This window comes from Sander vitreus, chromosome 8, assembly GCF_031162955.1.
Source record: "Sander vitreus isolate 19-12246 chromosome 8, sanVit1, whole genome shotgun sequence".
In the NCBI taxonomy this organism is placed as follows: Eukaryota; Metazoa; Chordata; class Actinopteri; order Perciformes; family Percidae; genus Sander; species Sander vitreus.
In genome coordinates, this window is record NC_135862.1 from 7,941,176 (window position 1) to 7,964,853 (window position 23,678).

Here is a 23,678-nt window from a genome sequence, read left to right on the forward strand (position 1 = left end):
AAAGCATGAAACTACTTTCTGTTCTTGATTGTAATCAGTGGTGGAAAGTAACTGTTAGTTAGGCTACATTTACTCAAGTACTGTGCAATTGAGAACATTTTTATACTTCTTTATACTTCTGCTCTAATACATTTTGGAAACCTGTGTTGTACTTTTTTATACTTCAATACTTTGCATGTTAAAAATAATAAATACCTAGAGATTGGCATGGTTTTATTTCAGTTAGCCTAATAGCTGGTTTGATTTGCACTGAGAGATGATTTTATGGAAAGTACCCCATGCCAATCTCTAGGTATGGTGAAGGGGATGTGATGATGTGTCTATTTTAATTCCAAAGGCCAAGGGAACTTTATCAGGATGCATAGTATCCTGGATCCATGAAATAACTGGCCTTTCAAAATAAAAACTTGCCTCTATGGGAATTTAACATAGGGGTGTACTTACTTATGCCCCCCCTGTATTTTAAGGAAGAACATTTATTTATTCACGATGCATTATTCATTCACAAAGAACATTGGTGTCCTTAAAGGTTGGATTTTTCCTCATTTTTTTAATTAAGGCTTTAAGATCAATTTCCAAAAGATGATTTTTTTATTCCTCTTTTTAGTCAACTTTAGCATGGGTTCATAAACTTATGAGTGAAACTGTACATGTGCAAAATGTGTTATTTATTCACTGCTGCTACTTATAATTCACACTGTACTTACGTATGTATTTATGTTGACAGGGCACTACAATAGAATTTTGTACAATCCATTTGAAACAATCTTTTTAACCTAATCTTATTTGTGACCTAATCTCACTTTGCTTCTACGTAACGTTTTTATTTCTTTCTTACTGTAGCTATGTTACTTTATACACTTATTGACTTGCTCTTTTCTTAATCTTATTTACCTTGACTTTGACTGTGAGCAACTGCAACTAAATCATTTCCCTGAGGGGATCAATAAAGCATTCTGATAATCAATGATATCAAATAATATAATATATATTATTCTGAAATATGCATAATGAGTACTTTTACTTATAGTACTTTAAGTATATTTTGATGCTAATACTTTTGTAGTTTTACTTAAATAACATTTTAAAGCAGAATTTTTACTTGTATTACAGTATTTCTACACAGTAAAAAGAAGATCGGAGTACTTTCTCCCACCACTGCTTGTAGGCTTATAACGTTTTTTTTTAAGAACATGTAAAGGCAGTTATTTCTTTTAACATATCAACTGTTTATGTTTTAGATGGTGTAACCCTTTGCTTGAATACTAATTAGAATATAATCATTTTAACTCTAATACAACTGCCTTTTTCTTGCTGTCACTGCCATTGGTGAGTAACCATTGTGTCTGTGTTGTGTCACGTACCAAAGAGGAAAGGCGTGTCCCCCACTGGCTTACCGAGAAGTAAGTGCACGGTGTTCAGCCTGTCCGCCTGTTGGTCAGACAGCTAATCCTCATGAGCAGATGTTGAAATAGATAAATGTTTACCACATGTGTGTTTGTCACACACTATTCATACGGTCTATTTCATAATTACAGTTATGAGCTGCATAAATGGGGGCATTACTGGTGTTCGGAATGATAGGGATTATTCTTTAAATTGTTGTTTTCATTCATTCTCTTGAAGTGAATCATTCCCTATTTTTGCTGAGGGCTTCTGGAGCTCCTTGAAGGCTCCACGAGGGACCTTATAGTCCACTTTGTTAATCACTGAGCCAGACTATGTGAATCTAAGTGAAAGCATTAATCCCCTGTGGATCCTTAACCTTAAATGTACATAAGCACATAAGTGCTTAAGTCCCAAAGAGAATATATAAATTAACAGAACTACACAATTAAAAGACAGATGAGGTAGTATCAGGTAGTTATTCCTGGTATTTTGTACATAAAGTGACCTGTACAATAAACAGGAAGATTAGCTCTGCTGCCTTTTGCATTTCATACAGTCTGTCTGTATGACTTGGTGTCAGACACAATAGCTGGTGGTAGATTGCATCATCAGCTAATTGTGACCCAGGAGATACCCTCTCTGACTGAGTGAGAGGGGCAACCACGTGTGTGTGTGTGTGTGTGTGTGTGTGTGTGTGTGTGTGTGTGTGTGTGTGTGTGTGTGTGTGTGTGTGTGTGTGTGTGTGCACGCGCTACTGAAAACCCACTGCCTCTGCTGCTGCTGCTGCTGATTCTGCCGCTGCTGCAATCACCTGCAATCCTTTCAACGCCTCGCCACTCCTGCCGGTTGCCTGGAGACGGGGTCGCCTAGGCCACAGAGCTAATGATACTGGGAGAGGATGAGGAGGAAAAGGATGGAGACAAAGATGCAAAGAGAGGAGTGGTTTCAAAAAAGGAGAAGGGAAGGGAAAGTGGGAGCTATAATGTGACACATCACCCAGTGACTGGGAATCAAACGTTCAGTCCCTTCTGATGGACAGAATGCTGAACCCTCAGCCAACTCTGGATAAAAGCAGCATGCGGTGTTTTCACTAACAGCTAAATCAGAAACAAGGCTGCCAGCCAAGCAAAACACGTGCAACCACCCATCAACCTTGTCCTCACAAACCAAAGAAAAACAAATATTAGAATTAGTTTTTCACATCTCAGCTCACAGCTAATGTCATCAGGTCGGCTCGAAAAAAAGCCCCAGGAACAAAGGCACAGCATCTAGAAAATCTTGTCTTAACACAAATGTTTCCCCAGTCTTGTATTATGGAAAGCCCATGTTTTGATGGCTGTAAATAACTAAGGATGCAAAATAAAGCTCTGAAAAGCATCAGTAGTGAGAGAACTTCTTCAGTTTCCTAACAAATAAGAGGGTTTGACACAATTTAGTTTAACTCAAAGTCCACTTACTAGCTTGTAGTCCTGGAAAAAGCTAGTAAACTTAGCCCAAACACACAAATCCCATATTTACCTTAAAGTATTTTACAAACTGTACAGCATAAGACATTTTTATATTGTGGACTGTACTTGGAGCTGAATGGTCGGTTGAGTGTCTGGTTAGATGGCATTGGATGTCTATTCACAGTTTAATCAAATAGGATTGAAACAGTTCCTTGAAATGTTTTTTTTTTTTTTTTTTGCTTCATACCAGAGCAGAGATCTTCAATTAAAAGGTTTCCTAAAGCGACATGTTCCAGTGTTTCCACATACAGTAGAGCCTCCATGATGATATATCTGATATATGAGATATTTAAAATGCTTCAGGTAATGCATATTAAAACATAACCAAATTCTTTTCACATTTACTTTTTATTTCTTTAAGGGTTCTTTGAGGGTTATTTGGTTCGATTTAGAACCACTAAACTCAACAAAGAACCTTTATTTTTCTGTGTGCAAGAGCAACAGGAGATACATTTCACACACACACACACACACACACACATGGGAGGTAGGGCGAGGGGATAACATCAGCAAATGACCAACCTCTTGGTTGATACAGCAACAGTGTCAGAAATTGCTCACTTTTGCACCATGCTCCGTGTGTGTGTGTGTGTGTGTGTGTGTGTGTGTGTGTGTGTGTGTGTGTGTGTGTGGGGGGAGAGTTTTGAAGAACTGCTAATTGATTTCATCCCTCTGGAAAGTCATTTCATCATACTTGGTGTTTTTAACCCTTGTCTTACGACAGCCTTACAGCAGTTAGGCTGCACGGAGACGCACAGCCCTCCGGGAAATTATAAGCTCCTGAGTGTGTGTGTGTGTGTGTGTGTGTGTGTGTGTGTGTGTGTGTGTGTGTGTGTGTGTGTGTGTGTGTGTGTGTGTGTGTGTGTGTGTAGAGGTGAGATAGAGAGAGAGAAAGAGAGAGAGAAAGAAAGAGAGACACAACTTACATGTGAAGGAGCCCTAAAGAGGCAGGGATGAGTGAGGAAAGATTTAGCAAAACACGTGTATTTTGAATTATTTCTACATACTGCAGACATTTAACTGAATCCTACATTTTTAGAGAGACATAAGAGGAAGCAACAATGTATCAGACGGCATACATACTGTAAAACTCAGTGCGCATTCTTTTTTTTTTTTGCAGATCAATACATTTAGGTTAAAACTGGGCAAAATTGTGTTGAAGAGTGAACTCTTCTTGGAACTGTTGTTTTAACAGTATCAATGACTACATTTCAGCATCAAGCAAGTCCAAACTACAGGCTGAGACACTGAAATTCTGACACAGACAAAACTTCCACTTTAAAGGTCCTATGACATGCTGCTTTTTGGATGCTTTTATAAAGGCCTTAGTGGTCCCCTAATACTGTATCTGAAGTCTCATTTATATAGACCTTAGTGGTCCCCTAATACTGTATCTGAAGTCTCATTTATATAGACCTTAGTGGTCCCCTAATACTGTATCTGAAGTCTCATTTATATAGGCCTTAGTGGTCCCCTAATACTGTATCTGAAGTCTCTTTTATATAGGCCTTAGTGGTCCCCTAATACTGTATCTGGTCTCTTTTATATAGGCCTTAGTGGTCCCCTAATACTGTATCTGAAGTCTCATTTATATAGACCTTAGTGGTCCCCTAATACTGTATCTGAAGTCTCATTTATATAGACCTTAGTGGTCCCCTAATACTGTATCTGAAATATCTTTTATATATGCCTTAGTGGTCCCCTAATACTGTATCTGAAGTCTCTTTTATATAGGCCTTAGTGGTCCCCTAATACTGTATCTGAAGTCTTATTTATATAGACCTTAGTGGTCCCCCTAATACTGTATCTGAAGTCTCTTTTATATAGGCCTTAGTGGTCCCCTAATACTGTATCTGAAGTCTCTTTTATATAGACCTTAGTGGTCCCCCTAATACTGTATCTGAAGTCTCTTTTATATAGACCTTAGTGGTCCCCTAATACTGTATCTGAAGTCTCATTTATATAGACCTTAGTGGTCCCCTAATACTGTATCTGAAGTCTCATTTATATAGGCCTTAGTGGTCCCCCTAATACTGTATCTGAAGTCTCATTTATATAGACCTTAGTGGTCCCCTAATACTGTATCTGAAGTCTCTTTTATATAGGCCTTAGTGGTCCCCTAATACTGTATCTGAAGTCTCTTTTATATAGGCCTTAGTGGTCCCCTAATACTGTATCTGAAGTCTCTTTTATATAGGCCTTAGTGGTCCTCTAATACTGTCTGGCCTTTCTCATGGACGGGCCAAATTCTCTGGGCGGGCAAAGCAGAGGAAGGGGAGGTAACCTTCCTCCTTATGACCTCATGAGGAGGAGATTCCAGATCGGCCCATCTGAGCTTTCATTTTCTCAAAGGCAGAGCAGGATACCCAGGGCTCGGTTTACATCTATCACGATTTCTAGCCACTGGGGGACCATAGGCAGGCTGGGGGAACTCATATTAATGTTAAAAAAACCCTCATAAAGTCAAATTTTCATGCCATGGGACCTTTAAGTCCAAAATTATCCATGTTTTAATGTATCGTCTTTAAATTGCAAATCACCAGATCAATGCTCACATGGAAGGTACAGCACTAACAAAGGAAATCAGGTTATGCAGTAACCCAGGTCTCACCCTAGGTGGATGTCATACACAGGTGTAGCTTTACAAGTGCATTGGAAACCTCACACCCAGACTGACTGAGCACACTGCGTGTGTCAAAACTAGGTGAGAGGGTAAAGTGGTTTGTTTGACTGTGAGGTGCTGTCTTGTAACCTCCTGTGTTTTGCTTTTCTGCATGTTTCTGCTGAAACCACAGACAGTGTGTTGTTGTGATTGTGGTGTGCAGCATTTTAAAAGAATCAATGATACACTCAGCTTTTTTTAAACATTTGAATTGATTTCATCTCACAATTTCAGCCTTTTGTAAGGACATTTTGTCAAGAATGTGTACTTACAAAAGGCTGCGACAGCGGATACGTGCACTATTGCACGCAGTTTCTACTTGAAAACAAACCCAGCCAACTGAGAAGTTGACCAGAGAATTTGTGTGCGTGTTGTTTGCATATTTCTGGGAACCCTTCCGTTACACCCAATAGCAGAGGGACTAGTCATTCCAAGTACATGCACAACCATGACGTCTGTGTGTGTTGTTTGCTTTTAGTTAAATAGAATAAATAAAAGTTACATCTCGCCTCTTTTTGAAACCTCGAGCCACATTGTGAAACTTGCATCTACAAAACAGAGAACAATATAACATATAGTGTTACACATTTTATTGATCTGGCAAAGCACCTAATAACAAATTTGCTACAGACCATATTTTTGGACATATTTCTGTCTACATGATGTTACCATGAGAAGCTGAGTCAAGTCACATAGGACAAAGTATCTGAATCTTTCCTGTCAATATAATAATAAAGATATCCAACTCCACACTCAGTGCTCAAAAGCTGCCATTATGTGCCACCAAATAAGAAAACACAAGACAAAACTTAAATATCAAAAACTAAAATATTTGAACACTACAAACACAAGAATTGCACCAAAACGTCATATCTATACATCATGCTTAAACAAAAATCTTTTCAAAACACTTTGTACTGTAAAGCTCTGCTTTCTTACGATATCATCATCTACTTTTAACTTCTAGATTCACCACTGTGGTTTTTTTCCCCACACATAAAAACACAGTTAAAACCAAAAGTACAAAATAAAAAAAAACAAGCTCCATAGGGCATAAATAAGTTACATTACTAGGTCATTATATAAGGCATACAAAAACAACATTCCACACGTTAATGCTGAGCTTAATAGGAGAAAGTGTCAGTCAGTGCAACAGTCACAACATGTATAAAACCTTTTGAGGTACAAGGTTGTTCAACTTGACACTGAACATTAAAGTTGGCCCAACATCCAATTTCTAATTGGCCTAAATCAAAATCACTGTTGCATTGCAACCAATCACAAGTTCTCATCCGAAAAGGAAATAAAACATTCAGTGTTCAGGACTGTTATTTATTTCAAGGCACCGTCCAGATACGCCCGGATCTTCTCTCTGTGGGGCTGGGTGAAGCAGTAGCCGATGGCCTGCTCCGTTTCCTGAACCCGCCTCCGGAAGCGGTCCCGGTCTCGTGCCATTTCTTCCCAGTGTCCTTTACGAGACGCCTGGCGAGCAAACGGCCAGGTCCGCATGACATGGACTTGGACCAGAGGAGAAAATTGCACCTGAAAGCCAGAAGAAATTAAGACAAAAATGTAATATATTTTGTAAAAAAAACAACAGTGACGGTCATGTGATATTTCTGTGTGCTTGTTTTGGGTTTATAATAAGTCATTTTAAGGTCTTTATTCTCATGTGCACAACAATTTCGTTCGGCAAAGAAAATCTTAGGCCTCAGGCACCCTTCAACAAGGCTCATTAAACATCTATAAAAAGAAAATTATTATTATATTATTACCACTCAGAGATACGTTTTATGTGGATCAAAACCTAATACGTATGTTGTGTAGTTTCCTAGCACTGACTGACTAATAATAAGACTATGATTTATTTTTGGAGTCTGATAAAACAGGGTATTAGTTGACAAGATATTTAAAAGCAAGCAATACTGCCGCAACTTCCCATTTAGTCCAATGTGGAGGTTGAACTCTCTGCTGACTCGCTCGAGTCATATGCCCAGCTTAGTCATGACGACCAGCAGGCGTTGCTAAGTGACAACAAACAACAGCACAGCTTAACACACTGTGCAGTACAGTATGTGTCAGCTGAGGCAGTAGTTAACTGTATCTTAGCACAAGAGGTTGCAACAGTCAGCAGAATGCACTCCTTAAAAAGAATGTAAACTTAAAATAAAGGATCAGTAGGGTTATCTTGGGTTAATCAAACTGATTAGATGACTTCAAAACGGGGTTTTTTTTGTTTGGTTTTTTTTTTTTTTACACTGGCTATATTACTTCCAATTTAAGTTGTTCAGTCCACAGTGGAACAGTTACGTTTATTTAACCTTTCATCTTGATATATCAAAGCCATTTCAATGCTCTGCTTTATTTACAGAGTAGACTACTTTTTAATTAAAATCCCACATGGGGTCTCACTTAATGCTTCAGCTAATCCTGTCTGGAACTTTAACTAAAAATTATTATTAGGTAATGACCTTTTTCTGGGTGGTGCTGGCCTTGCTTTCTTTCTTCTCCTCTGGCAGTGACTCAAGTGTTTGTCCAGGTCTTTTCCAGGGCACCAGTGTTTTGTCTGGATGGGAGTGATGCTTTAACTGCCTCTCTGGCAGTGAGGGTTTGGTGGCTCTAGATTTTTGGGGTGTTTTTGCCTCTTTTTCACATTTATTTCCCTTCGTGGGTGGATTTTTCGTGTGGTGGACATCAAGGGCATCTGGATCTTCTCCCAACTGCTGTTGTGTTGTTGTTGTTGTTGTTGTTGTTGTTGGGGAGCTGAGGAGGCAGGCCTGGAAGTTTAGAGGGTGGTACGGGTCATCCTTTTGGCTGAGAGATTTCCACAGCTGTTCTTCTTCGTCATCCTCAGATGAAGGAGAAAAGCTGCTCTCCTTCTCCTCCGTGTCTGTGTCAGACTTGGAGGAAGGTGCCGGAAGCGAGGCTTGTTGTTTTGAGACTGCGGGGGTGGTTTGAGGTGAGGTGCTGCTGAATGTGCACGCAGTGAAGCACATGGGATTGTAGGGGTCTTGGGGACTGCTGAAGAACTCCAAGAGCCTCTCGCTCTCCTCGTCGATGTCGGGGCTCGAACTGTCCGAACTGGCCCAGCTGCTCCAGCTGCTCTCGCTGTCAGAACGACTGACCCAGATGTTCAGGCCTTGAGGCCCCAACATCTCCTCGCTGGCCTTGCTCGCTGACATGAGGCCAGCATCACTGTCCATCCCTTTGTCTTTAGTTTTCCCCATGTTGGTGTTTGTTGAAATGCATGCAGAGAAAAAGAAGGGGTTGTAAGGATCACTAGATTTTGACAGAGACTCCCAAAGCGCCTTACTTTCCTCACTGTCAAATTCGACTATGTTCTGGTCTTCTTCGCTACTCCAGTGAAAACTTTTCTCCTCTTCTGAATTTTCCTGTTTAAAGACTTTCTCACTTCTTCTATGGCAGCCGTCGTTTGAGCTGTCGCTGCTTGATACAAAGATGTTCCAGTCGCCAGGGAAGCCCATTTTCCAAGTGGATTGGTGTCCTAGAAAGATGCCGTCTTCTTTGCCAGACACAAAATCATCCACTAGTCCGCAGCACAGGTCGTCGGCGCGTAGAGTGGACAGCAGGGCCTCAGCGGTGGATTTCCCAGCGAAGGAGTCGCCCACGTCAGTACAGAAGTTAGAGAGGGGATTTGAGCCTCCGACTATCACTCCGTTGTCTCCGTCAAACAACGAAGAGAACAGGAAGGATTCAGTTGGGTTCGCTGCTGTTGTCATGTGCTGGATGTGTTGACCCGTCTCGTCGGTGATTCTCACGTGAAGCTCAAACCTGAACATCTGGAAAACTGGAAAATCAGGAGAAAAATGTTAGTGGATTTAAATTCAATTCAAAAGAGAATCGTTTAAGTTACACTATGATCTTCTTTTAGGTCATCATGACATGAACTATTAAAAACCAACTATTAAAAATAAAATAAAAATGCTTTGGCTTCTTTGTTTTATGCTTTCAAAAAATGCCTTTGATTAAAGAGCATAAGAATACAAGCACTATATGGCTGGGTGATGCAGATTTTAATTTTACCCAAACCCATTGATACATACAGTATCCATTGTTATCAGAAGTACATCTGGTTATGCCATTTTGTCAGATGGCACGAATCCATGTTAAATTTGACACGATATTTGTTTTGACCAGTTCATTCTGACAGCAGAACTGTGCTTCACGATTTATACCATAACAATCCTACAGTATACAATTTACTATGGAGTACCAGGGACTTTACAGGGAGCATTAATGTATTAGAATGGGAAGTACAATAACGTTAACTGGATGGATTAGGACGTAAACAAACGCACGTATCCCAAAAAAATAGATAAGTGGGAATAACAAACACCTAATATGACTTGTAAGATTAAGACATTCAAGGGTTCTAAATGTTATGGTGGATTTGTATTGTGAATTTTCGTTAACGTTATATGGTTAACGATACTTACAAAAAGGTGAGTATCGACTGTAAACCAGTCACAACGGTCACAACACAAATGAGTGGCGTTGAAAGCTAATAAACAAAATCAGACCAACATAAGTTTTTATTTGACTTTTTTTGTTCTTACCTGACATGAAGGTGTAGTATATGACCTGAACCAGCAGCCGAAGCTGTTCCCAAAGTACGGTGAGCATTTGTTTAGTCCAAGGCAGAAGCGCCATCCCTCCGCTACCGAACCTCTCCATCGCCGTCCGTTCAGAACCCTTCTCGGAACCTACGACCGTCGACATTTTTTTTCTTTAACTTGGATTATGGCTGTAGTATTAACAATCCTCACGTATTCTGGTATTCCTCGTCAAAAACCAACAGATTTCGCGTATTTGTCAGTGACAGATATGCGTCGATGTGCTGTCGCTTCATTTTCCGGCAAGTAGGTGCCATATTTTGATCTCCTTCGTCAAATAATCTCATGTATTTTCTCCATGTTTGTCAGCTGTGTTCGTTGTTGTTGAAGAGGCGAATGTCTCGAGATTGCAACACCATTCCTTTTAAAGGTAAAAAGCGTCAAGTCAAGCGAAGCTGTGATTGGACACGGTGGTTGTCACTCATCAAACCACACGCCCCTCACGTAACAAAACCACCTTCGGGTCACGTAACGCATGACGCATGGAAACTGCCCGTAATTTCCACCACTACCAGGAAAACACTTAATAGCAGCGCACATTCGTTTAAGACATGAAAGCGAAATTAGGGAATTTAAATGGTATTAAGTTTTCAAAGATGGTAAGCAAATGAACAGCAAAAATTACTTCAAAACTGCAGTTCAATTTCAGTTCCAAATTATTTCTTTAAAGTTTACATTACCATATACAGACTAGCAAAGCCTAAACTAATGGTTACACTATTTTGGCCACTACATTGCAAAACACATTTTGAACAAGATCTGTAAACACATGGTAATTTAAAAAAAAAAGACAACAGAACAAGTTCCAATTTATATCTTTTTATTAATCCAAAAAAGTAGCGTTTATGCCACCAGAGCAGAAGCTGTAGAGGACTCACTGTAAACAAAGAGAAAACATGCCATTAGAGGGAGCACTCCTCAAAATAAGCACCACAGTATAGTTATAACTTCTAAAGGAAACAATGTAGGACTAGTTTACATTGCAAGGATAACATTGTGTAAATATAAAGTGTCAGTTTCTACTGTCATAATCAGTAACAATCCATATATTTAAGTTATGATTACCAACAAAATAAAATCCAGTATGAAAGTTAGTCAAATACCTCAAATGTGAATTAATATAGTAGAAAACAAAATGTATAATTCCATTGTGTGAAGGGGACTGGCAGAGGTGGCACCAAGTAGCCACTCTGCTAATTTACCTCCAGCTTTTTCTAGCACAACAGAAATATCACTACTCTCAGTAAAGTGAAGAGCAGGACAATGATTTGTGCATCTTTACGGGTATGTAGCCCATGTGGATCAGTTAGTAAGTCTATGACATCATTGAGTTTAAATGTTTAACAGAAATGGAATTGAAACATAAAAACCAAAAAGGAAAGCTTTCCAAAGCAAAACCAATACATACTACTTCCAGTTGGGGGCCAGTACTCTCTTGGTCTTGTAGTAACGGGCCAGCCTGTGGATCCTGCTTTCAATCAGAATCAGGCGGAATTTGGCATCCTTGTCCTGCAAGTAAGGTGAAAAATGGTTATGTATGACATGTAACATGTTTTGTATTACTGAATATGTGCACCCACCCATGTAAACCCTAATAGCTGCCAATACTAACAGCACAATTTTAAAACCGTTGCCAAATTTAAAACAAAATCTCCACTGAAACTTCAAATTCTTATCTACTTCATTTTAATAAACTCAATATTGGATTGTGGGAAAACTTCTGTGGGTAAGGTGCGAAGCCAAAATCTTAGGCAAATTCAAGGAACAGCAAGAGACTGTCATTTATGACCAAATTACAAACTTGGGTACATGATAGCAGTGTAATTTGTGTCCTCATGTCCTGCCTCCTGCACTCTCCAGAGTTATTTTTTTTTTTTTAATGTGTAGGTATGTTGATCCATAAAATACATGTTTATGTTGAAATATGTCAAAAATCATTTTGGCCAATTTTGACAGCCATAATGAGATGCCAATAATAAAAAAAGTGAATCTGAACATTAATGGTCTCAATATTTGACCTAGTCTTGTTATACCTTTCTGTTTCTCTCCAGATGCTTCCTGACTGCCACAGCCTTCTTGATAAGGTGGTAGAGATCCTCGGGCAGGTCAGGGGCCAGACCCTTGGACTTAAGGATCCTCAGGATCTTGTTGCCAGTGACAAAACGTACTTGGGCCACACCATGGGAGTCCCTCAGAATCACACCTAGACAAGGCGACAAACAGGCTTGAAGCTTGACAAAAAAAAAACTAACAATTTCAACAGAGTGATAGTAATACAGTAGTCAGAGCTAACTTAGGAGTAGCTTAACCTGGATCATTATCTACTTCCTCCTCTTAAACTAACCCACCCAGATATAAGTTTCTTCAGACCTAAATATAGATACAATAATTGAACAAGGTATCAGATCAAATATTTTAACTTTTTACAACAAAAAAAAAAAGACATTTCTGTAAATTTATATAAACGCTTACATCTTAAAAATGATCTATTCAGTAGAGTAAACAACCCTGACAGGACTGTTTAACATGTTTCGTTGAAGGGAGGCTTCGATTATATTTTTCTATTAAACCTCATTTTTATCACCTTACGTGCAGCCTGAATGTTTGCGTCACTCCTACTGGTCATTTTGTTTTGCACCAGGGACCAGAAAAAAACTGTTTGGTTTCTCTATGTACTGAACTGAATACAGATGGTGACAATAAAGGCTCTCTCATTTCTTAATAAAACCACCAACGACAACTTGTAGGCTATAGTTGGTCAGAAAATGTCCCACATTTACTCTGTGCCCTTGATAAAGGCAATGCAATTTTGTATAAAATTGTAAGTTGAAAAGGGGTGTGACTTAAAAAGTCCACTAGAGTATGTAATTAATAGAGAAAGATGCTACAACAAATTCCAAATTGTACTTAATCAGTCCCTTCTTATGCTTTTCCTGCCACCAACTGTGGACAGATTGCTGACCAGACAGACTGCTCTGTTCTGTAGTCGTCCATTCCAATGGATGAAGTTCATAGAACAGCAAATGCTACATATAGTCCTGGGGCCCTTTAGTAGCTGAATACAATGGCCTTCGTGGCTTTGTCCAAACTAATTGAATCTGGTTAAAGTGGTTAACAGCGAGATGTCAAAAAAATTTATCTGTATTGACTGGACAATTTAACAGCAGTAACATCTGCTCTACCAACACTAAAGCAATGTAAACCTGCTTAAGAAAACCTGCTTTGCTTTAAGAAAAGCAAATATGCTAGTTCTGCAATCACTGACAGTCTCAATTCTGGGGGTGGAAGTAACTCAGTCTGTAGGGAGTTGGGTACCACAGGGTTGCTGGATCAAGTCCCCATACGGACCAAAGCATGGTGGTGGACGAGTAGCTGGAGAGGTTCCCCTCCTGTGCACTGTGCTCTTGAGAAAGGCACCGAACTGCTTGGGGCGCCTGCCCAGCTGCAGTTGACCCTCACTCTGACATCGCTAATGGTAGTGCATGTATAGGTACTGAGCATGTGTGTGTATTTCAGGCCTATGTGTACCATAACAGAGTGAAAACATAATTTTCCTTGCAGGATTAATAAAGTATAAATTATTATTATTATTATTATAATACAAACCAGAGGAACACAAATTCTACAAACATTGAAATCTGAATCTGAGGCCTATACCATTGAAACTGCAGATGACTTTGTCCTGCATATCACCTACAGTTGGCAGTCAACACACTTTGTGGTCATGTTTACTTTTCTGCATAAGCATACAATAATACTTTAGTACATTTCTAGACCTAACCTTAGAGTAGTTAACACTTACCAATCTGAGAGGGGGTCAGGCCCTTTTTGGCCAGCTTGAAGATCTGCTCTTTAACATCATCGGATGTGAGCTTCAGCCACTGCAAGTAATGTTTAAATGGTTTACCAACTGATCAAATCGGTTTAGAAATATTTTTATACGGTCACTGTGCGCGACTTAAACAATGATTTTATACTCACAGTGGGAACACTGCGCCTGTAAGGCAGAGCTGACTGGGACAAGCCCTTTCTGTAGGAAAGAAAGACATTTGACTGGTTTAACACATTGGCAGTTTGACGGAGAAAGCAAACATTACAGGCATGCTTAAAAGCAATGAAGAAAAAGCGCTATCCGCAAACCTGGGCAGGTAACGTTAATGGTTGACGGCTGGGCTAACGCTAGCTTTACACTCGTGTTCGGGTTAACTATTTAAGTCTTAACGTCAAATGATTAAGTTACAACAATGATTTCATGTCTTCAACAGAACGGACACATGTTGCATTTGGGCTGTGCATGTGTAAACTATTAGTGTCTAGTTAAAAAGGTCTGGCTTAAGTCAAATCGTGGTAAGCTGGTAGTGCCGTTAGCGAAGGCAAGCTAACATTAGCTAGCTGGAGATGGATGTCGATTTGAGGGTGCGTATCTCTAAGTTATTTTCATGCTTCTAGGCTGGACAAAAGAGCTCAATTTGGTCCTTAGATATCCATAACACGTTTACAAGCCATATCGTGCCATCAAAAGTGATCTGTCGAAACAATATTTTAACTTTAAATGGTAAAAAGAGAGCTCACCCGGGAGCGTGCATGCGACCCATGATGGCGGTAGAGGAAGAGAGGCCGCACACGCGACAGAAAATGGTATTTTGCGCCTGCGCCGGAAGTGACGCAATGGCGTAGAGAAAAGCTTTATTGACGCTCTTAACATTCACGATGTTATTATGAGAAGACATGAATGATCAAATTGATAATTTTATTTTGTCATGTAGGGATCCATTGGAGTGGCATCGACGTTTTTGAAAGTCATGCAAGATATTTTGGTTTTTACTCTGGTTAGATGCCACTAAATAGTCACCAATCATTACTGAATATTCCTCCCCAGTCTGTGTTTAACCGTAAGTACATATTTCAGGTTATTATAATTCTGTTTAAACTTTATAACAACGTTAATCTACAGTAACAAAATCATGAAAACAATTATTGTATTAATATTGCTGAAAACAAGGCTAGATTACTGACTTCAAGTTTACTGGGTGTAACAGTTTTTGTTTGGGGATACATTTTACAATATTGCAATATTGTGTAAGCACAATATTGACTTAAATTTCATGGGTTTTTAGGAGGGGACTTTGTTTGGTCTGAAGGCTCTGTCATGTGGAGGGGTCCTGTGTCAAAATCTATTTCTAAAGCCCCAATCATTTATACCACGCTTATTTATGCATATCCCTTGACAATCTAAATGTAATGAGATTAACTGAGTCGATTCAGATACCATACAAACTACTTAGAATAGCATTGTTTCAATTTCATGCATGGATGGAGGCTGCTGCAGCTCAGGTGGTAGAGAGCGGTTGGTGGTTCGATCTCCAGCTCCACCTGTCAAAATGTCCTTGAGCAGCTAGCTCAATGCAGATGGGGAATTCTTCATTAAATACAATCGAAGTAGCTTGAACTAGCCAAACTCACATCTGCATTGATGGAGGTATTCACCGCTCAACTGTAGTTCCACCATGTAACTGGTTTGATCGAATACAAACCTTATATGTTACACACTCTTTGGGTAAAAATAGGTAAGGCAGTCGGTGCTCAGTGTCTTAGTGTTATACAACAGAAACAAACAAAGAGTCACATTATATTTGTTCCAAAACATTTTATTTGCTTTGGGAAAAGAGGGATTACAGTACACACTGATCCATTCGGGTTACAGGTCACCAATTAAGAATAAATAACTGGCCATGTTAATACAAACTCTGCTTTCTTTCTTTGTACAGTCACTAAAAGAGTAGATCAAGTCACTAATATTCATAGTGTGAGTGATGCTCTTAGATCATAATTGTCTTGTAGATCTTCTCTTAAAAAACCTTTTCAGATACATTTTCTTTATTAAACATTAACAACTTTAGATTTATAGTTAGCGAGTATAGAGGAAAGCAGCTAACGCTCAGAATCTTGTTCCCTTTTTGTGAAGATGTTTTATGTCAAAGTTGCCTTTTCAGCGTTGATCCGTGTTCAGTTTGCCTGACATTTCATCAAAATGTTTTCTCACTTAAATATCATAAAGCCTGGCTGGATCTGGACTTCACTGGCAGGTTAAGTTATTGCGAACATTTTACCCAGTTACTCATCGAGGCGTCATTACACCACTCTAAGGCACGGGGAGTGAGTGTGGTATTGCTGCCTCTGACAGCCTCAGGTCCAGACTCTGTCTCCCAGTTTTAACTCAGTCCATGAACTGCAATTTGAAAAATTATGGTTTTGAACCACCTGAAGGAAACACCGAACTGAGCCCAATTGGTCAACCATAATCTCTTCATCCAGAGCACAGACAAGAGCATGTTCCAAAGCGTATGATACAATTTCCCCTTTAAGGTGTGCTGTGTGAAAATAGTCAAGTAATAACATAAGAGAAATACCTGGTAGTGTGCATTTAGTGGCAGTTCACCATTATAAAAAACCTTTACGGTGCCGGTCCAGCACCAGACCTGCTCTGGCAGAACTACTGATATAGCTTTAAAGAATATAGATTTTTCTTTAATAAGGACATATCACATTGTTAATAAAATGTATATAGCAATAAGGCCAAGTTGAGCATTAAAAAGGGATTGTGAGCACAGACATGGGCTCCCTGTTCAGCTCCCTACTTGGGAGAGTGGTTTGATTTGCCGTCCTTGTCATTACTTTTGGCACATTCTTGGGAAATCATAAGGTCACTGTTGATTTCATAGAATCTGGTGTCTGACTACTCTACATAAGGTTACTGTTGATTTCATAGAATCTGGTGTGTGACTACTCTACCCAGAAGTGTCTGCTGCAAAGCAGGAAACCCTGATGCCTCATATTTGTCTAAATAGAAAATAAACAAGGAAAATGTAAAAATGAACCCCCTTTCTATTCCTTAAAAAATAAATGTGTCAATCTATATATACTCTTCTGAAAGTAAGCCGTTTTGGTCCTCTAATATCAAAATGTACAAAACATTACAGCTCTTCGTTATAGTTTAGGAAAAATAGAGACAAAATAAGTGGAGATTGTTTGTCACAAAAACAATCTTAATTAGTTAAAGAGGGAAAAATGGTAAAGAATGGAGAGCAGTCTCGCCTTTGAGGGTTTGTGAATCGGCCTCTTCGGTCACCCTTTGAGGGTGCGTCTGAAGGAGTTTTTAAGTCTGCATTCATGTCATATGGGAATAACCGCTGAAGCAACATGATTATTATTATTATTATTATTATTATTATAATAAGCAATGACTTGGTGTGTTAAACCTTGTTTGAATCTGCCAAGATACCATAATGAAATTCCGAAGAATCAGGTTATTACTGATCAGTTGTTCAACACATGTACTTAATGATGCATGTTTTTCAGCCACAACACAGCTGTTTCTTGCCATGAAAATAATTATTACAACATGAGTCATCTAAAAGAAACAGTCCATTTGGTTTGTTAAATTTGAAATGAAAATATCACTGCTTCTATTTGAAATTTAATGATGTCAAAAGGGTCCATCTCCAGACCCCCAAGTTCTGAAGTAGTATTTTTATGAACTGAAAACTGCAGTGACCAGTATTTTCAAGTAAGGCCGCATCCGCCACCTTTCCCATATGATGTGAATGCAGCTTTTTGTCTGGAGACAAGGAGTCGTCCCCGGCTTTGGGAGAGGCAACGATGGGTTAGAAGTAGGGGACGGCCGTAAGTTTGTACCACTTGACTGTCTCCTTGCTGAGGTCAAAGTCTTTGAGTCTGAGCGTGATGCCGCCCAGAAAGTAGTTTTCACGCAGCGACTCGGCACTGAGCACGCTCAGTTGAAGCTCCCGCAGGCCCAAGGTTTCCTTGCTGTAGCCGCTGTACACCAACTGTGGAGGAAGAGGAGGGAAAAGTGAATAAAGGGTCCTGATGGCCATGGAGTTCTCATTTGGGTTCAGCTGTTCACATGCACATTGGCCATTAATGAACCAGAGCACATAATGTACTTATCAAAAGAAAAACCTCCCTTATGTTTACTTTTATTTTGAGTTCAAGAATACATATATTAAATATACAAATGTAGGAAGTAATTGTTTTGTATTTTCTAACCATCTCATTGAAAGTAGGGTTCCTGGTTTTCCTTGAGATCTTTGTCTTGCGTTTGGAAGTCTTGTGTGGATCTGGAAGCAGGTAGGTTTTCACATATGGGTTGGGATCTGTTCCATCTTCTGAAACCTGAAGGTGAGCAGAGGGATTAATAGTATGACAACAGATAGATACACAAAATAAAAATGAAATAGCATAACTGTCTGTCAAAGCAGTTTACGCCGGGATCTGTATTAAATCACAGCTGTATGTGTTTACCAGATCTCTGATGTGCATGACCATGATGAAGAGATTGCTGTTCCTGTAGGAGATTGAGAGCTTCACTTCTCCTTCCACCCGACCAGAAGTGGGACTCAGTGGAGGCTCTGCAACAGTTAGATACCACTCATCACGTTCAGGTTGGTGTTAACACAGGAACACACGCATTTTCAAACGAAGCTAACAGCCTTTTTTCTAAGGTAGACACCGTCTTTTCACCCAAACAAAGCTAAAACGATTAGCAACATAATAGCCAAATTGTTTCAGTAATTATCAGCCTGTGTCACACTCACTGTATTTGTCATAAAGCGAGTCTGACAAATACTTGAAGAGGATGAAAAGTGCAGGTATTTACCTGGTGCTCTGGGCGTGGCATCTAAGCCTTCGGTCTTGTCATCCCGTGCAATTGGATGAAAGAAGGTGTAGACCAGGTCACACTAGAACCAGAGAGCATGAGATGACTTCATTGACTGGTACAGAACACTTAACATTGACCCACTGAGTATCTGTGTGTGTGTGTATGTGTACCTGGGTGACCTCTGTGGAGCTCCTCATCAGGTTGTGGACGTAGTTGTTGAGCTCCAGCTTCCTCTTGGCAGCCACTTCTTTGATGTGGGTGCGACCGAGCACCATCTTGTTAGGGAAACTAGAAATAAGGAGGGAGACGAGGTATATTTACTATTCCAAAGAATCTGATGTGTTACTTTCCTCTAAGCTACAGTACGGAGGTAGCGTCAGCATGGCAGCCTCATAAGATCATAGAAGGAAAGTTAGGTTGGCGATAGTGGGTTTGTAGTGTAGGGAAATTAATCCAGAAGGTGAGATTCTCTCTTTACAAAACATGTAAAATAACTTCCTAATCACACGATGCAATGACCTGATGTGTCAATAAAGAAAAGTACAGTATTACAGTTTCGTATTAAGGACATCAGATCAGTCATTGAGACATAAAGAGACTGAGGGACACAGTGGAGGTGATGTCTTACCCCGGCAGCTTCCAGAGGGGGAAGAGGATGGTGAGTTTGTTGTGGAGCTCCTGAAACTCATCAAAAGTGCGGAAGATAAACTGGGGCTCATTCTGACCTTCCCTCAGGATCCTCACCACATACGTCTGCACAGAGAGGACAGGGAGAGAGACAGACACGCGATCAAGTGTGTTAGAATAATTTTACATTATCAAAGGATAGACGGAACCACTGAAATGATATCAAAGTTTGTTTACTTGCAAGTAGAGTCAGTTTACAGCACTCACAGCATAAGTACAGAAAGTGACTAACGTAAGCCTCAAATAGTAGATTATTTATGTGTGAAATACAATCATAACAGAATCTGATGGCGTCAATTGTCTATCTTGTCAGTTTAGATGTCGTCTCCTCTATCTGGTCAGACTCGATGGCGTCCCCTTTATCTGGTTAGAGAGACGCATGTTCTGTCCTCGGGCCCCAGTCAAGATAGCCAATGACTACATGTTATCTTGTTTAGAGTACTCAGTATAATATTATTCTATGCAAATAACAAGAGAAAAAGTATGTAAATCAAAATTTCTCTAACAAAGTGTCAGTGTTTTTTCCCCCAGTTTACATCCAGAGATGTGATGGAACATGGACATGACCCAATGAAACTCACATAGTGCTTGTCGGGGTTGTATCTCTTTTGGAAGGAGAAGATGGAGGCGTGGACGATGCGGCCCTCCTGTTTCAAAGTGTACGTCTTAGGGGAGAACGACAGGATGGGCTCGTCGTTGGCTGGCAAACCAGAGAACCGTAGCTGGGCAAGGTTGTGGATGAAGAAGTTGAACTTGGTGGCTACGCTGCCCAGACTGGACTCTATTAGCCTGGAGAAGAGGGGTGAAAAGAAACAAATATGGGGGAAATCACAGAGAGAGATATATATATAGGTGGAGGTGAAACAAATATCAATATGCTGTTTTATCTTTGACCTAAAGCTTTTACACAAAGTTTTCACAAGGTACACATTTTTATCAACAAACTTAGTTGAATTCCAACTCGACTGGTTTTACAAAAACAAGGTCCACCTGATACTATTTCAAGTATGTCAACAATGTTTTTGTTGCTGTAATGTGAGACAGCTGCTATTCTTTTCCTTCCTGTGCTTGTATTGCCACCTAGTGGATTTTGAGTTTGTAACAGCAAAAAAAAAAAAGAAAGAAAAGAAAAAGGAATTGTCCTTGAATTCACTGTTCTCAAAATAACAGATCTGGTCAAAATAGCAGCTATGCACATGGGAATACTTCAGAAGAGAAAAAAATAAAAATAAAAAGCTTAGAAGAGTGATTGATTTCTCCCATTTGTGAGATGTTTCCAATTTTAAGGTTGTTCAAGAGTTGGAGAAATTACATTTAAAAATTTACCCAAGCTGCCCATTTATGTTTACTGAAACGAGAGTGGAGACAGATTAGTTTGGATCAGAGCTGGGAGAATAGAAGTTAATGCATTTACCTGGTGAAGAAGATAGTTGCCTCAGCATCTGTGTTGTGGGGCTGCAGGGCATCAAACACATACTTCAGATCCTGAGAGCCGGTCAGCTCTGGGAGGCCTGAGGACGTCATCTACAACACAAATTTACCCATCTATTACCCACCATTGTGTACAGTAACATCATTACATACAGTCTATATGCTGTATACATATACCAAGATTATTAGGTCTTAATCAAGTTAATTAATAGCACAAAATAACAGCAAGATAATGCCATAAAAGTACTATAATTAAATGTTTTGGTTTTCAGGCTGCTAATAAAGTTACCCAAGTCAAAGAGACAATTAGCTATACTCATGTTTACATGTATTTTACTTTTCCCTCGTTGACTGTTTTAATATATTATTATTTACACAATACAAATACCAGCAGACATTCTTTTAAGAAACATCAAGAGGCCATATATTACAGCATATTCTATAACCTGACATTTCCAGGACAAAAGTGAAGCACTGATTTATTATGAAGGCCCAATTTATTCCTTATTTTGGCTCTTGCAGGTGCAAAAGAAAAAGGGTTCCGCTTAACAATGAGGACACATCTTGCGGCACGAGTTAGCTGCAAGATGCAAAATCAAGAATCTTGAACTGCACCACAACTAGAGCTGCAATGATTAGTCAGTCAATCAATTAGTCAGTTGACGTAAAAGTGAATCTGCAACTATTTTGTAAATTGATTAATCTCATCGTCCCTGGTTCCAGCTTCTGCAATATGAGGATTTGCAGCTTTTCTTTGTTTTATATTATTTTTTTGGGGTTTGTGTGTGTGTGTGTGTGTGTGTGTGTGTGTTCTGTCTCACCAGTGACAACAGGTTGAGGAAAAGCCCGGAGTGCTTGCGGATGAGGTTGTAGGACTGGCAACACAAGTCTACAAACAGCTGGAAGCGACTGGTGGGACGCTCGCCTCCGTTGATGACGTACGCCATGTCAGAGGTCAGAACGAACGGAGCGCGGTCCCTGATGGGAAAGAAGGAGGGGAGGAGAGTGGTTTTAAATTTGGCTTCTGAGGAAGGTTAGTCCAGAAGTGTTTGTGAATCAAAGGTCTTCAGTGTAAATCTTTGGGACAACCTGGATCAGGAGAGTACCAAAACACTCAAACTACCAAAGGGGAACCCTTAAGCAAGTTACTACAACACCTCAAAATATTTCAGCGGCGATGCTCAGAGGCTAAAAATAGAAGAGTGTGGTTGTAGGGCAGCCCACCAGCTGGGAATGAGTGCAGTGTGTGAGCTTTGAACCAGGTCATGCTTGAAAATATACATTTATCTTGCTGAGTAGGTAGAAATACAGTAAATCCTACACAGGAAATTCAGAGACTCACAAAGGAATTGTTGGTCATTGAATATCTTAGAAACTTACTTGATGATGAGAACAAATGATACATGTGTTAAATTATTTCCTCTGGTGGTCTTTTGTAACAATTCACTTGGGACACAAAGCTTTGGTGTCTACGTTCTCATCACTAGGCCAATGTTCCAACAACTTGACGTATTCCTTTATGATTCTGTGTTTTCCCCACTGAAGTCAACTGGTATAGGACCTTTCACCTATTATATGATAAACTACCTGGTAATAAAAACAAAAAGACACAAGTAAACACCCTTCTGGAAAGACCTTTAAACCCTGACAGCACACCAAGGCACGTTTTATCTGACAAGCACTTACACGTGTTCATACACGCGATAAAGAGAATTATCTGATTTTCACCTTTTGAAGCTGCCAAACATCTGGGCGTGACCCAGGAACTTGCCAAAGTCAATGTGGAACATGTGACCAGTGGAGCGCAGCATGATATTGTCATTATGGCGATCACAGATGCCCAGTACGTAGGTTGCCACACAGCATCCTGCACATGAGTAGATGAAGTTCTCTGATGCCTAAAAAAGGTGGAGTAGGGAAAGAGAGATGAACAGAGAGAAGAAAAGAACAAATATGAATATTCAGTGTGAGACACAGCCTTTAGGTATTGTTTGGCTGGCTACATAGCAAGTACTGCCATGATGTACTGCAGTACGGATTTTGTTTGGGAGGGCAAAAACCTAAATGCCTCACAAGAAAGTAAAGTTTCTGACCAGAGAGACTAAAGATGCCTTCAGATGATAAGAAATTTGCTCTTCGCTCACCACGAGGTAGGGCATAGTGAGCATAGTGCAGACACTTGCAGAGGCAAAGCGCAGCGCAGGTATACGACACATCATCATCGCCTCTGGCTACGTCACAGAACAGCTGTTATCTCATTGGCTGCTCTTTAAAAAAAGGTTAGCGGCAACCAATGTCAACGTTGAAATAATTTGAACTTAAAGTTGAAATAATTTGAACCTTAGTATCGCTTCCGCCACTGGCACGGCCAGCGCAGTGCGGTTTTACTGCTGATTAGGTGTGGGCGGTTTAAGTGTATTCCCTACTTTTCCAGATGTTTCAAGCAAACCCAGAAATTATGAAATTCTTTTGCAGACTTCCCAGAGTGTCACCAGCCTCCAAAAGAGCTCCATATAGCTCAAGTTCTGCAAGTTCTGGTTTCTCTTTTATGAGTCATATGTAAGTTAACACAGGGTCAACGTTACAATGAAAATGTTATTTGACAAGAGAACAGGTCAGCTCAGCAATAATATAAGCATATATCTGATGACAAGTTTATTCCTGCGTCCTGCTCACGTTCAGGGTCA

At 39.9% G+C, this 23,678-nt stretch overlaps 3 protein-coding genes and 1 non-coding gene across 6 annotated transcripts in view; all 4 read right to left on the reverse strand.

The window, feature by feature from the left end:
* Window positions 1-6,134: 6,134 nt before the first annotated feature.
* LOC144521907 (uncharacterized) lies at window positions 6,135-10,543 on the reverse strand. The gene is made up of 3 exons (XM_078256567.1): window positions 10,137-10,543; window positions 8,031-9,367; window positions 6,135-7,101 (listed from the first exon to the last, which is right to left on the reverse strand). Exons 1-3 carry the CDS (start codon window positions 10,297-10,299, stop codon window positions 6,892-6,894), a joined length of 1,710 nt encoding a protein of 569 aa, XP_078112693.1. The 5' UTR covers window positions 10,300-10,543; the 3' UTR covers window positions 6,135-6,891.
* Window positions 10,544-10,996: 453 nt separating this feature from the next.
* Window positions 10,997-14,825, reverse strand: rps13 (ribosomal protein S13). The gene is made up of 6 exons (XM_078256582.1): window positions 14,766-14,825; window positions 14,175-14,223; window positions 13,996-14,074; window positions 12,227-12,396; window positions 11,602-11,702; window positions 10,997-11,070 (listed from the first exon to the last, which is right to left on the reverse strand). The coding sequence occupies exons 1-6, from the start codon at window positions 14,786-14,788 to the stop codon at window positions 11,037-11,039; spliced, it is 456 nt and encodes a 151-aa protein (XP_078112708.1). The 5' UTR covers window positions 14,789-14,825; the 3' UTR covers window positions 10,997-11,036.
* Window positions 11,340-11,469, reverse strand: LOC144522793 (small nucleolar RNA SNORA19). The gene has a single exon (XR_013502448.1). It is a non-coding gene; the product is annotated as a small nucleolar RNA SNORA19 (small nucleolar RNA).
* A 995-nt stretch (window positions 14,826-15,820) lies between the features above and the next one.
* The window catches only part of pik3c2a (phosphatidylinositol-4-phosphate 3-kinase, catalytic subunit type 2 alpha), a 45,446-nt gene continuing 37,588 nt past the window's right edge, over window positions 15,821-23,678 (reverse strand). For all 3 annotated transcript variants that reach the window (XM_078256583.1, XM_078256584.1, XM_078256585.1), the window contains 10 exons: window positions 22,720-22,889; window positions 21,813-21,969; window positions 20,975-21,084; window positions 20,142-20,349; window positions 19,502-19,626; window positions 19,044-19,161; window positions 18,871-18,952; window positions 18,516-18,622; window positions 18,261-18,386; window positions 15,821-18,040 (listed from right to left, as the gene is read on the reverse strand). In XM_078256583.1, coding sequence (XP_078112709.1) covers window positions 17,858-18,040; window positions 18,261-18,386; window positions 18,516-18,622; window positions 18,871-18,952; window positions 19,044-19,161; window positions 19,502-19,626; window positions 20,142-20,349; window positions 20,975-21,084; window positions 21,813-21,969; window positions 22,720-22,889 — 1,386 coding nt within the window. In that variant the 3' untranslated portion in view covers window positions 15,821-17,857. The remainder of the gene's footprint in view (window positions 18,041-18,260; window positions 18,387-18,515; window positions 18,623-18,870; window positions 18,953-19,043; window positions 19,162-19,501; window positions 19,627-20,141; window positions 20,350-20,974; window positions 21,085-21,812; window positions 21,970-22,719; window positions 22,890-23,678) is intronic.

What these genes read in the sequence shown, in the direction of transcription:
- rps13 (XM_078256582.1), bottom strand. Translation starts at nt 14,788, where the DNA reads ATGGGTCGCATGCACGCTCCCGG. An exon ending in ACAGGCGCAGTGTTCCCACT is followed by an intron (nt 14,075 to 14,174) that starts GTGAGTATAAAA and finishes CATTACTTGCAG; the next exon opens with TGGCTGAAGCTCACATCCGA. An exon ending in CTGGCCCCCAACTGGAAGTA is followed by an intron (nt 11,071 to 11,601) that starts GTATGTATTGGT and finishes CTTTGTTTACAG; the next exon opens with TGAGTCCTCTACAGCTTCTG.
- LOC144521907 (XM_078256567.1), bottom strand. Translation starts at nt 10,299, where the DNA reads ATGTCGACGGTCGTAGGTTCCGAGAAGGGTTCTGAACGGACGGCGATG. An exon ending in ATACTACACCTTCATGTCAG is followed by an intron (nt 9,368 to 10,136) that starts GTAAGAACAAAA and finishes CTGATTTTCCAG; the next exon opens with TTTTCCAGATGTTCAGGTTT. An exon ending in CCAGCACCACCCAGAAAAAG is followed by an intron (nt 7,102 to 8,030) that starts GTCATTACCTAA and finishes TCTGGCTTTCAG; the next exon opens with GTGCAATTTTCTCCTCTGGT.